The 13758-nt window shown below is 42.0% G+C and overlaps 1 protein-coding gene across 1 annotated transcript in view; it reads left to right on the top strand.

The window, feature by feature from the left end:
- Positions 1 to 13758, top strand: part of LOC142377627 (dihydropyridine-sensitive L-type skeletal muscle calcium channel subunit alpha-1-like) — a 289148-nt gene that overhangs the window by 48556 nt on the left and 226834 nt on the right. The window contains exons 4-5 of the mRNA XM_075461932.1: positions 5535 to 5677; positions 6406 to 6558. Of these exons, the coding sequence (XP_075318047.1) occupies positions 5535 to 5677; positions 6406 to 6558 (296 nt within the window). The remainder of the gene's footprint in view (positions 1 to 5534; positions 5678 to 6405; positions 6559 to 13758) is intronic.

Here is a 13758-nt window from a genome sequence, read left to right as displayed (position 1 = left end):
GGGATGTAATAATGGTCAAGTCCTTCTTGGATGAGATCATGCGGAATTGACCCATAAGCATTGGCAATGTCTAGCCAGATGACTGTTAGGTCGCTCTTCTTCCGTCATGCTTCTTGGATCAGCTGGCTGATCATTGAGGTGTGTTCCAGGCAGCCCGAAAAGCCTGGGATGCCACCTTTCTGGATAGATGGGTTGATATAGTGGTTTTGCGTCAAGTAGGAGGTAATTCTTCGTGCCAGAACAGAGAAGAAAATCTTACACTCTACACTAAGAAGAGAGATTGTTCTGGACTGAGAGATTGCGGAGGACCCCTCCTCTTTTGGAACAAAGCATCCCTCAGCCAACTTCCAACTTGGTGGAATTGTCCCCTTGGCCCAGATCTTCCTCATGTTTTTCCACAGCCTCTTAAGAAGCTTGGGGCACTTCTTGTATACCTTATATGGTATACCGCTTGGGCCTGGGGCAGCCGATGATTTGGCCTTGCGGACGACGTCTTAGATTTCTTGCCATGTGGGTTCCTTCACATTCAACTCAGTTGATGGCTTCTCAGGCCTAGAGATGTTGCAGTTGGCCCCTAGACCCTGACCCCTGTTAGGGTCGGTGTGAGTCTTTTGGACTGACAGCACCGCAGTGCTAAAGTACGTCAAAAATGAAACCTCCAGATACAAAACATTTTTGGCCAATAGGGTCTCAGAGATCCTTGCAGCGTCTTATGCAGCTCAGTGGAGATAAGTGAGCACCTTGTCCAATCCAGCAGATATTGCTTCCAGGGGACTTGGAGTGAAGTCATTCCTTAAGGATAAACAATGGATGTGTGGCCCACAATTTCTGCTAGCAGAGGAGCACTGGCCTACAAACCCAGACGGCTCAGAAGAACTATCGGAGCAAGATGATCCTGAGTTCAGAATGAGCATTTTGGCTAATACTGTTTCAGCCAAAGAAGAACTTGACTCAGTGTCTCAATTGATTGACCGTACAACAAAGAGGAGGAAAGTTACTCTGGAGACACAGCAGCAGAAGGTGGTGACAGTTCAGTGGATGATGAAGGTGCACAAGAAAACATTCTTCCAGGCAAAGAAAAGCCATGGAAAGGGAAAGACAGACGGTATGAAGGACAAAGAGGAGGAGAGTTACTCTGGAGACACAGCAGCAGAAGGTGACAGTTCAGGGGATGACAAAGGTGCACAGGATGAAGAGATTGATTACAGACATTGCAAACCAGGAAGAAAAAAAATCAAAATTTTTATAACAAACAAAAAAAATGGGACGAAATAAATCCAAAACATGACATGAATAAACTCAGATCTCCATGGACAGACACATTATATCATGAATTTTTGAAAGAGAACCCATGTTGCACACTTGTGTTTAAAAACCATCATGTTAAAAAAATAGTCTTAGCCACAAAAAGAAATGCCACTATTTATGAAATACGCCTCTTATTTTTAAATTTTAGATCTGTTCATATTTTTTATTAATATTTATATGTAAATATTAGCATTTTTGCTCAATAGCTTCCAGGTCTTGTGATCAATTGACTCCAAGTCAGTGTAGGATCATGTAACTACACTTGCTACATGAGATACGCCTTTTATTTTTACATTTTAGATCTGTTCATATTTTTTATTAATATTTATATGTAAATATTAGTCTTTTTGCTCAATAACTTCCAGGTAATGTGATCAATTGACTCCAAATCAGTGTGGAATCATGTAACTACACTTGCTACATGAGATACGCCTTTTATTTTTACATTTTAGATCTGTTCATATTTTTTATTAATGTTTATATGTAAATATTAGCATTTTTGCTCAATAGCTTCCAGGTAATGTGATCTATTGACTCCAAATCAGTGTGAGGTCATGTAACTACACTGGTTTTATGAGTTACGCCTTTTATTTTTACATTTTAGATCTGTTCATATTTTTTTATTAATATTTATATGTAAATATTAGTCTTTTTGCTCAATAGCTTCCAGGTCTTGTGATCAATTGACTCCAAATCAGTGTAGGATCATGTAACTACACTTGCTACATGAGATACGCCATTTATTTTTACATTTTAGATCTGTTCATATTTTTTATTAATATTTATATGTAAATATTAGTCTTTTTGCTCAATAGCTTCCAGGTAATGTGATCAATTGACTCCAAATCAGTGCGGGATCATGTAACTACACTTGCTACATGAGATATGCCTTTTATTTTTACATTTTAGATCTGTTCATATTTTTTATTAATTTTTACATGTAAATATTAGCATTTTTGCTCAATAGCTTCCAGGTAATGTGATCTATTGACTCCAAATCAGTGTGAGGTCATGTAACTACACTTGCTACATGAGATACGCCTTTTATTTTTACATTTTAGATCTGTTCATATTTTTTATTAATTTTTATATGTAAATATTAGCATTTTTGCTCAATAGCTTCCAGATCTTGTGATCAATTGACTCCAAATCAGTGTGGAATCATGTAACTACACTTGCTACATGAGATACGCCTTTTATTTTTACATTTTAGATCTGTTCATATTTTTTATTAATATTTATATGTAAATATTAGCATTTTTGCTCAATAGCTTCCAGGTCTTGTGATCAATTGACTCCAAATAAGTGTAGGATCATGTAACTACACTTGCTACATGAGATACGCCTTTTATTTTTACATTTTAGATCTGTTCATATTTTTTATTAATATTTATATTTAAATATTAGTCTTTTTGCTCAATAGCTTCCAGGTAATGTGATCTATTGACTCCAAATCAGTGTGAGGTCATGTAACTACACTGGCTTTATGAGATACGCCTTTTATTTTTACATTTTAGATCTGTTCATATTTTTTTATTAATATTTATATGTAAATATTAGCATTTTTGCTCAATAGCTTCCAGGTCTTGTGATCAATTGACTCCAAATCAGTGTAGGACCATGTAACTACACTTGCTACATGAGATACGCCATTTATTTTTACATTTTAGATCTGTTCATATTTTTTATTAATATTTATATGTAAATATTAGTCTTTTTGCTCAATAGCTTCCAGGTAATGTGATCAATTGACTCCAAATCAGTATGGGATCATGTAACTACACTTGCTACATGAGATACGCCTTTTATTTTTACATTTAGATCTGTTCATATTTTTTATTAATATTTATATGTAAATATTAGCATTTTTGCTCAATAGCTTCCAGGTAATGTGATCTATTGACTCCAAATCAGTGTGGAATCATGTAACTACACTTGCTACATGAGATACGCCCTTTATTTTTACATTTTAGATCTGTTCATATTTTTTATTAATTTTTATATGTAAATATTAGCATTGTTGCTCAATAGCTTCCAGGTCTTGTGATCAATTGACTCCAAATCAGTGTAAGATCATGTAACTACACTTGCTACATGAGATACGCCTTTTATTTTTACATTTTAGATCTGTTCATATTTTTTATTAATATTTATATGTAAATATTAGTCTTTTTGCTCAATAGCTTCCAGGTAATGTGATCAATTGACTCGAAATCAGTGTGGGGTCATTTAACTACACTTGCTACATGAGATACACCTTTTATTTTTACAATTCAGTTCTGTCCATAAATTTCAATAACTTTATACACAGTAGCTCATCTCTGCTTTAAATATCATATTTTTTCATTTTTATTTTATTTTGAAAACAGGAAGTTGGAACACGCTGCAGTCGTCCTCTCCGTTTGTTTACTGTAAAGTCTGCAATACGGGTGCACTACGGGTGCACTTGAAATGTTGGAGTGGCTTGCTTGCGAATGTCTGTCGAATGTCTGTCGAATATCCAACGTAAAACTAACTTCACCTAAGTCTGTTGTCCTCCAGCGCGCAGTGGAAAAGTTTCTCTGTGGTCCAAGTTCCAAAGTTGTCTGTAATCCAAAGTTCCAAAGTTGCAGGAGTTATTGACTAAATGTACTGGTGAAAACAGGTTTTTGGCTTTTCCTGTAGCCCAAGTCCTATCCGTTTTTGACCAGAAATGAGAAGGCAGGTTGGCAGTGTTTGACTCGCACTCTGAATAATCCTATGAGATGGTTTTGTCCGAGAATGTTGCCGTTTTATTACAAATTAAAATAAATATAAACAAAAGGATGCAATGAGATGCAAAAATGGTAAAGTCTATTGAAATCACAACTGCAAGACAATATAGCGCAGGAGCAGCGTGTCTGGGGGTGAGCGAGGTCAATATATTCTGCGGCCTGCTCTCCTCCAGTCATGCGCAGTTGGCAACGCTTTATCCAGTTCAGTTGGTGGCACCATTCACCACCTATAGAGGGCGCAAGCTCAAAAGTGCAGAAAACAAGAAAATATAAGTCCAAGCAAAACAAACTTAAATGTGGCTCCTACACATACAAACCAATTAAAAGAAAAAGTTGCCAAACAAAGGAAATCAACAGCACTGAAATTTCTCTTTGATCCTATTCCCCGTCCAGAGCGTTCACAAGGCGACAGTAAAAATAAAAAACTTCCTTTTAACAGGAAGAAACCTGCATCAGAACCAGAACCAGGAAGGGCGGCCATCTGCCTGGACCAGCTGGGGGCTGAGAGGACAGGAAAGAGGGGACAACAAACACTGTAACACCAGGCCAGGGACACCTGCTGTTAATGACAACAATGATGTCAGATGTACATGGAGAGGAAAGAGAGCAGAGGGAGGAGAGGTGCATCATGGGAGCTCCCCCAGCAGGCTGGGCCTATAGCAGCTTAACTATGGGATGTTTCAGGATCACTTGAGCCATCCCTAACTATAAGATGACATCAGAAGGAAACCCACCTAACACTCATACAGTCTAGTCAAGGATTTCCCAGTGCCCTTCTGCATTTTTGCACGTTTTTTTTGTTGTTTGTTTTTTTGTTTGTTTGTTTGTTTACCACAGACAATGCTTGGCATAAGTAGAGCATTCTAGTTTTTTTTTTTTAATATACCATTGGTATCACATGTATCATAGCAATACTGACAGCCAGTGTTTCTAATTGGCTATGAGTCACAACCAATGAGAAGAGCATTGGCTGTTTGGGGGAATGTGCGACCCATAACAGACGCGGTCAGCAGGAATGTTCCCTTAAATGTCATACAATTTGTGCTAGTACCTGTCATATTTATCCCACAAACATTTGCTCATAATATCACAAAATAAATGCTTCCCTTATCAGTTCAATACAAAATGCATTTTTTGTTTACAATTCTGTATTTTAAGGGTCAGTTGGCAACCCGAGAGGATAATTCACCCATTTACACACTCATCCATACAGCTCTTTTTACTATAATCATGCTGCACTTCGTCATACACACTCATATCGATGAGCATATTGGGGGCAATATCTGGTTAACTGTCTTGCCCAAGGGCACTTCGACATCTGGAAGGCAACGAGGGGGATTGGAAGAAGACCACTATTACTCCTGAGCCACGACCACATTTCAATCAGAGTATTGTGTTTGTATTAAAATCAACTTTTTTATTGTTTATTCAATATTATACAAAAACATATAAGTACGATGAATTTCTTTTTAGGCTGTTTACTGTGGCTGTGGATGCAATAAACCACATCAGTGGAGTGGAAGCTCCAGTTGGAGAAAAAGGTGGTGGCTTTGACATGAAAGCACTGCGGGCATTCCGAGTCCTCCGACCACTCAGACTCGTTTCTGGAGTCCCAAGTAAGTTGCTAGTCTGCTGTTGATTTAGATAGTTTATACAAATGGTTGGGGAATTTCACATTTGCTCATTTTGGTCATTTCACTCTTTATTATATTAGTCACCATCATGTGGCAGACTAAGGCATGTACACCAATTAGCCATAACATTATGACCACATGCCTGATACTGAGTAAGTCATCATCTTGCCACCAAATTGGGGTTGAGGAGGCAGGTTAAAGGGCAAAAATCTTTTTAGATCATCTTAGTGTCCAGTAAGGAGATATTAGTTTTTGATCATTTGGACCCTGTGGGTTGTGGGGTGGAGTCTTTGTGCATTGAGCTTGCTTTCCACAAATGGTATCAGATTGATTAATATTGATATCTGGAGTCTAGGAATGTGAAGGCAGGTTTTTTTTGTTATGTTCTCTACTTGGGGCGGCTGTTAGTAATGAAGAGAGCAGCCGCCTGCCAGTTGGATGGTCTGTGGTTTGATTAAAAATGTTACGGTAGATGGCAAGTGTCAAAGTAGCGTCTGTATAAATGCTAGGATGCAGGTTTTCCCAACTGAGTTTTGCATTGTACAAAGAATCACTCACTCTACCTGTCATTAGATCTAATGTTGTGGCTGATCAGTGAAAGTTATGAGTGACTGTTTGCCTGGAGAAAAGGACGCTATAAAACATGATAAATTGTATTGAATGCAAATCTTAATATGATAAAATCTAAGATGGATCCCATCCCCCCACAGGCCTGCAAGTGGTGATGAACTCCATCTTGAAGTCCATGCTGCCTCTGTTTCACATCACCTTACTGGTCCTTTTCATGGTCACGATTTACTCCATTATGGGACTGGAACTCTTCAAGTGCAAAATGCACAAGACCTGCTTCTACATTGGCACAAGTACAGTATGCAGTGCAAGAGGATGCATGAGCCTGGTAGATTCAAATAAATGTCCAATACTGAGCATATTAACATTTCTTCATTTGGCACATTTTTTAGCCATAAAGGCTTACATGACTTTGACAAAGATGAGCACATCGGAGGAAATATAGATTTCAGGATCTGGCCAAAGGACAATACAATATGTGTCCTGAGGAGCCTCACAGGGTCTTAGGCGACTGGGGATCCACTAAATGAATCTACCAAATCAGGTGACTGGGCTCAGGGTCCACCACTCAAAATGCCATCTCAAGAGACTTAAAAATGAAGTCCAATTCAACCCAATCGTAATTTAATTTATTCTAAGAAAATAATAATCCATTTTACAAAATTCCAAATTGGTCCAATTTAAAAAGCTCCTCGGTGGCAAGGCCCCGGGGGTGGATGAGGTCCGCCCTGAGTTCCTCAAGGCTCTGGATGTGGTAGGCCTGTCTTGGTAGGACACGCCTCTGCAGCATCGCGTGGACATCGGGGACAGTGCCTCTGGACTGGCAGGACGGGGTGGTGGTCCCCCTCTTTAAAAAGGGGGACCGGAGGGTGTGTTCCAACTATAGGGGGATCACACTCCTCAGCCTCCCTGGTAAGGTCTATTCGGGGGTACTGGAGAGGAGGATCCGCCAGATAATCGAATCTCGGATTCAGGAGGTGCAGTGTGGTTTTCGTCCTGGCCGTGGAACAGTGGATCAGCTCAATACCCTCCGCAGGATACTGGAGGGTGCATGGGAGTTCGCCCAACTGGTCTACATGTGTTTTGTGAACTTGGAGAAGGCGTTTGACCGTGTCCCTTGGGGGCTCTTGTGGGGGGTGCTCCGGGAGTATGGAGTGCCGGACTCCTTGATATGGGCTGTTTGGTCTCTGTATGACCGGTGTCAGAGTTTGGTCCGCATTGCCGGCAGTAAGTCGGACATGTTTCCTGTGAGGGTTGGACTCCGTCAGGGCTGCCCTTTGTCACCGATTCTGTTCAGAATTTTTATGGACAGAATTTCTAGGCGCAGCCAGGGTGTTGAGGGGGTCCGTTTTGGCGACCTCAGAATCGGGTCTCTGCTCTTTGCGGACGATGCGGTTCTGTTGGCGTCGTCGGGCCGTGACCTTCAGCTCTCACTGGAGCGGTTCGCAGCCGAGTGTGAAGCGGCTGGGATGACCATCAGCACCTCCAAGTCTGAGACCATGGTCTTCGGCCGGAAAAGGGTGGAATGCTCTCTCCGGGTCGGGAATGAGATCCTTCCCCAAGTGGAGAAGTTGAAGTATCTCGGGGTCTTGTTCACGAGTGAGGGATGAATGGAGCAGGAGATTGACAGACGGATCGGTGCGGCGTCTGCAGTGATGCGGGCTCTGCACCGGCCCGTCGTGGTGAAGAAGGAGCTGAGCCAGAAGGCCAAGCTCTCGATTTACCGGTCAATCTATGTTCCTACCCTCACCTATGGTCACGAGCTGTGGGTAGTGACCGAAAGAACGAGATCGCCAATACAAGCGGCCGAAATGAGTTTCCTCCGCAGGGTGTCTGGGCTCTCCCTTAGAGATAGGGTGAGAAGCTCGGACATCCGGAAGGGGCTCGGAGTAGAACCGCTGCTCCTCCGCATCCAGAGGAGTCAGATGAGGTGGCTCGGGCATCTGGTTAGGATGCCTCCTGGACGCCTCCCTGGTGAGGTGTTCCGGGCCCGTCCCACTGGGAGGAGACCCCGGGGAAGACCCAGGACACGTTGGAGAGACTATGTTTCTCGGCTGGCCTGGGAACGCCTCGGGGTCCCCCCAGAAGAGCTAGAGGAAGTGGCCGGGGACAGGGACATCTGGGTTTCTCTGCTCAAGCTGCTGCCCCCGCGACCCGATCCCCGGAGAAGTGGAAGATGATGGATGGATGGATGGATGGTCCAATTCATACAAAGCCATTTAAAAAAAAAAACAGAATAAGGAAACATACAGATGGCATTGTAAATTCTCTTTGATTCAATGCCCCCTCCTGAGCGTGGAAAGGCAACTGTGGAAAGAAAAAAAACTTGCTTTAACAGGAAGAAACCTCCATCAGAAACCTCCATAAGAACTACAATCGGGCTGGGCGGCCATCTACCTCGACCAGCTGGGGGTTGTGAGGACAGGAAAGAGGGAACAACAGGCACCATAACACCAGCCCAGGGACACTTTCTGAGAAAGAGAAACACAAGTTAATGACAACAATAATGTCATACATACATTGAGAAAAAAAGAGAGCAGAGTGAGGAAAGCTGTATCATGGGAGGTCTCCCTGCAGACTAGGCCTATAGCAGCATAACTACGGGATGTTTGAGGGTCACCTGAGCCATCCATAACTATAATCTTTATCAAAAAGGAAAGTTTTAAGCTTAGTTTTAAATATAGAGAGGGTGTCTGCTTCCCGGACATTTACTGGCAGCTGGTTCCACAGAGAGGGGCCTGATAAATGAAGGCTCTGCCTCCCATTCTACTTTTAGAAACTCTGGGAATCACAAGTAAACCTGCAGTCTGAGAATCAAGTGCTCTGTTAGGAAAATATCCAACAATGAGATCTTTAAGATATGATGGAGCTTGGTCATCGTGAGGAGAAGAATTTTAAATCCATTCTGAATTTAACAGGGAGCCAATGAAGAGAAGCCAAAAATAAATATGATCTCTCCAGTTAGTTTTCATTCAGTTTTCACTCTGGCTGCAGCATTTTGGATCAGCTGGAGGCTTTTAAGAGAATTTTTTGGGAACGCCCAAAAATAAAAAATTACAGCAGTCCAATCTTGAAATAACAAATCCATGGAGCAGTTTTTCTGAGACAGAATGTTCCTAATTTTGACTGGATGAAGGCAGTCCTAGAAACCTGTTTTATATGTGAGTCAAATGATAAATTCTGATCAAAAATAACTCCAAGATTCATAACTGTATTACTGGAAGCCAAGGAAATACCATCTAGAGTAATTTTTATAGCTGAACAGTTTCTTCCTGAAGAGCTCAGGTCCAAAGATAACAACTTCTCGGTCTTTATGTCTTTGAGACATGCTTGTAGTCTGACCAACTGATTGGTGTAATCTGGTTCAATAGTTAAATATAGCTGGGTATCATCAGCATAGTAATGGAAATTTATTCCATGCAATCGAATCGTATTACCTGATAGAAGCATGTATACAGTGAAAAGAATCGGTCCAAGCACAGAACCCTGTGGAACTCCGTGACTAGTCCGGTGCGTGAGGAAGATTATAAGGCTGATTTGAACTGCAAGTCAGCCTTATGCAGTTCCTTTAATCCCTATAACATGTCTCGGTCTCTGTACCAGTGATCCTGGATGTGAGAGGATACTGGCGCGTTTTGGCTGCCGCTTGTCGCTCTGGGAAATCAACTATCAACCTCGCAAAAAAAACACATCCTCGCAGCTCCTCAGACTCAACCACAGCACATATCCCTCACTGGGCATCACTACAACACTGACGCAATACTGTCTTCCCTGTCATCGCCCCTACATCCACAGAGGCTCGCGTCGCAAACTTTTCTACAACTTCACCGCTGAAAACAGCATTCCTTCTCTCTGGTCCGAACAAAGCTCTCACCCTCCTGGACACCGGCACAACAACATCTGCATAAGTCATATGCACACTCGTCACATGACTCTAATCAACCTCCTGTCTGTCCCAACTTCCACCCCAAGGACTTCACAACAAAAGCTTCTCAAGACGGCATTATTCAACACAAGGTCACTCAACAATAAAATTCTGCTCCTCAGTGAATTCATAACCTACAATAAACTGGATCTACTCTGTCTCGTCAAAACCTGGCACAAACCCATGGATTACATAGCTCTCAATCAAACCACCCCACCTTGATACTCTTACATTGACAATCCCAGATTGGAACGATGAGGCAGTCATCCATTGCAGCATAACTCTCCGTCCCATCTCCATATCCTCATTTGAACACCTGGCCTTCGGACTCTCCGGTTCCCAATCACTTGCTGCTGGTGTTATCTACCATCCTCCAAAAAACTGTCCATCATTTCTCTCTGACTTTACTGATTTTGGTAACTCAGCTGTCCTCCGTCTCCCCATCCATTCTGCTCCTTGGTGATTTCAACATCCATATCGACTCCCCTACAGCCACATTAACATCTGACTTTTAAATTGCCTCAACCTCACCTAGCACGTCACCTCATCCACAAATACACGGGCACATCCTGGACCTGGTCTGCTCCTTACCATCCATAACCTGTCATTTACTGACCTCACCATTTCTGACAACCTGGCCATTACCCTGGACACTACTACCCCCATTTCCACTACTAAATACCCACAAAGAATAGCTTTCCATAACCTGAAATTACTCTCTCCCAACTTTTTGTTCTCTTCCTTATCCAATGCCATCATCAGCTCATCCCTCATCCTCAGATTCCACTGCTTCTGACCTTGTCAGTTTCAACAACCACACACTCTCCTCCTGTCTTAGTCGGTTAGCCCCCTTAAAAACAGCCACTATTTCCCCCCCACCTCTGCCCCATGGTAAACCCCAGAACTCCACAATCTCAAGAAGCAACGAAGACAGTTCGAATGCCTCCATTGGAAAACCGGTCTCACAGTCCACACCCAAGCCAACAAGCGCGCCTTCACCAACTTCAACACCGCTTTCAAAACCGTTCGTTCTAATTTCTATTCTCAAATCATCCACTCAAATTCCTCTAACCCTCGCCCCCTATTTTCCATATTTGCAAAACTGACCAAACCCAAGCACGCTATCACCTCCACTTTCACAACTGACAAATGTAACAACTTTCTGTCATCTTTCCATAAAAAATCCAAATCATACACCACTCATTTGCATTCTCTCAACTGCCATCTTGACCCTATTCCATCTCCGATCCTAAAAACCTGTATTTCCACTCTCATCCCTAACACTAACATCATCAACACCTTCCTCTATTCTGGATCTGTCCCATTCCCGCTTAAGCTTGCAACCATCACACCTCTCCTGAAGAGACCTGGCCTCAATCCTGACAATCTGGACAACTTCAGACCCATCTCCAATCTTCTGTTACTCTCAAAAATCCTGGAACGTTCTGTCTTAAATCAACTGCAGCAACATCTTCACTCCTCCCAGCTGTTCGAAACATTTCAATCTGGATTCTGTTCTCATCACAGTACAGTGATGATCAGTCACTAATGATCTGACTCTGGTTCCATTTTCATCCTCCTCCTCCTGGACCATTCTGCTGCATTTGATTAAATCAAATCAAATCAAATTTATTTATATAGCAGATTTCATGTCCAAACAATTGAAAGTGCTTTACATAAAATAAAAGCATTGCAGCAGGGAGTGGAAGAAGCATTAAAAATACATAAAAGAATATAAAGAGAAACTAATAAAATAATTCAAATGAATTTAAAAACAAGCAACAGTCTAAATAAGTTAAAAGATATCGTGCAGATTTCATGCATAGACACGAGAAAATAAACGGTTTTAACCTGGATTTAAAAATGTCTACATTTGGTGAAAGTTTAATCTCCACTGGCAGTTTGTTCCACTTGTTTGTAGCATAACAGCTAAATGCTGCTTCTCCATGTTTAGTCTGGACTCTGGACTGGACCAGGTGACCTGAGTCCTTGGATCTAAGAGCTCTGATAGGTTTATATTCTCTGAACATATCACATATGTATTTTGGGCCTAAACCGTTCTGGGATTTGTAAACCATCAGCAGGCTTTTAAAATCTATTCTGTGACTGACTGGAAGCCAGAGTAAAGATTTTAAAGCTGCTGTGATGTGTTCAGATCTCTTAGTCCGGGTTAAAACTCCAGCAGCAGCGTTCTGGATGAGCTGCAGATGTTTAATGCTCTTTTTGGGAAGTCCAGTTAAAAGAGCATTACAGTAATCGAGTCTACTGATACCATTGATCACACCATCCTCCTCCACCGTCTACAACCAATTGGTATTTCTGCCACAGCACTTCTCTGCTTCACCTCCTACCTCTCCAACCATCACCACTTTGTCTCAGTCAACAACTGCAAATCCAATACTTATCCAGTTACCCAAGGTGTTCCCCAAGGTTCGGTGCTTGGCCCCCTCCTCTACTCAGTGTACATGCTTCCCCTGGGTCATATCATCCGGCACAATGGACACCATTTTCACTGCAACGCCGATGATACCCAACTACTGGGGGGCTATCCCAGCGGTCATCGGGGGGGAGGCGGGGTACACCCTGGAGAGGTCGCCAGTCCATCACAGGGCAGCACAGAGACAAACAAGACAAACAACCACACACGCTCACACTCTCACAATTTTAGAGACACCAGTTAACCTAACATGCATGTTTTTGGACAGTGGGAGGAAGCCAGAGTACCCGGAGAGAACCCACGCATACACGGGGAGAACATGCAAACTCCACACAGAAAGGCCCCAGCCGGAGTTGAACTCGGAACCCTCTCGCTGTGAGGCGACGGTGCTAACCACTCTGCAGCCCCAAACTAGCTTTCCTTTATAGTTTTTTTGCACATCTTAAGCGTCTTTGAATGTCCAAAAAAGAGCTATATAAGTTTGATATTTATTATTATTATTATTATTATTATTATTAATAATAATAATACAATGCTGTGATCGCTTGTATCAAATGCAGCACTGAGATCCAAGAGGACAAGCACAGACACAAGTCCGCTATTAGAGGCTAAGAGGAGATCATTGGTAACTTTCAGCAGTGCAGTTTCTGTGCTATGATGCACTCTGAATCCTGAAACAGATTAACAGATTAGCTGCAGAACAGCTGCAAAAATTTTCTTCAAACACTTCTGAATCAAGAGTAGGTTTTTTAAGTAAAGGTTTAATTACAGCAACCTTAAAAGTCTGAGGTACATGTCCTGTCAACAAAGACAGATTGATCAAATCCAATATGGAAGTGTCAATTAATGGGAAAACCTCCTTGAACAGTCTGGTTGGGATTGGGTCTAAAACACAAGTTGATGGTTTAGAAGAGACTATTGCTGTTGTTAGTTCAGAGAGATCAACTGAACAGAAGCCGTCTAAATACAAATCAGGCTCTAAAGATACTTCTAAAGCTGCTGTACTTGATGATACATCACTGATAATAGTGGGAAGGATTCCATTAATCTTCTCTCTAATAGAAACAATTTTATTGATAAAGAAGCTCATGAAATCATCACTGCTGAGAGTTAAAGGAATAACTGGCTCAG

This window comes from Odontesthes bonariensis, chromosome 3 (assembly GCF_027942865.1).
Source record: "Odontesthes bonariensis isolate fOdoBon6 chromosome 3, fOdoBon6.hap1, whole genome shotgun sequence".
NCBI lineage: Eukaryota > Metazoa > Chordata > Actinopteri > Atheriniformes > Atherinopsidae > Odontesthes > Odontesthes bonariensis.
Note: the sequence above shows the minus strand (reverse complement) of the source record. Positions and strands in the feature narration are given on the sequence as shown.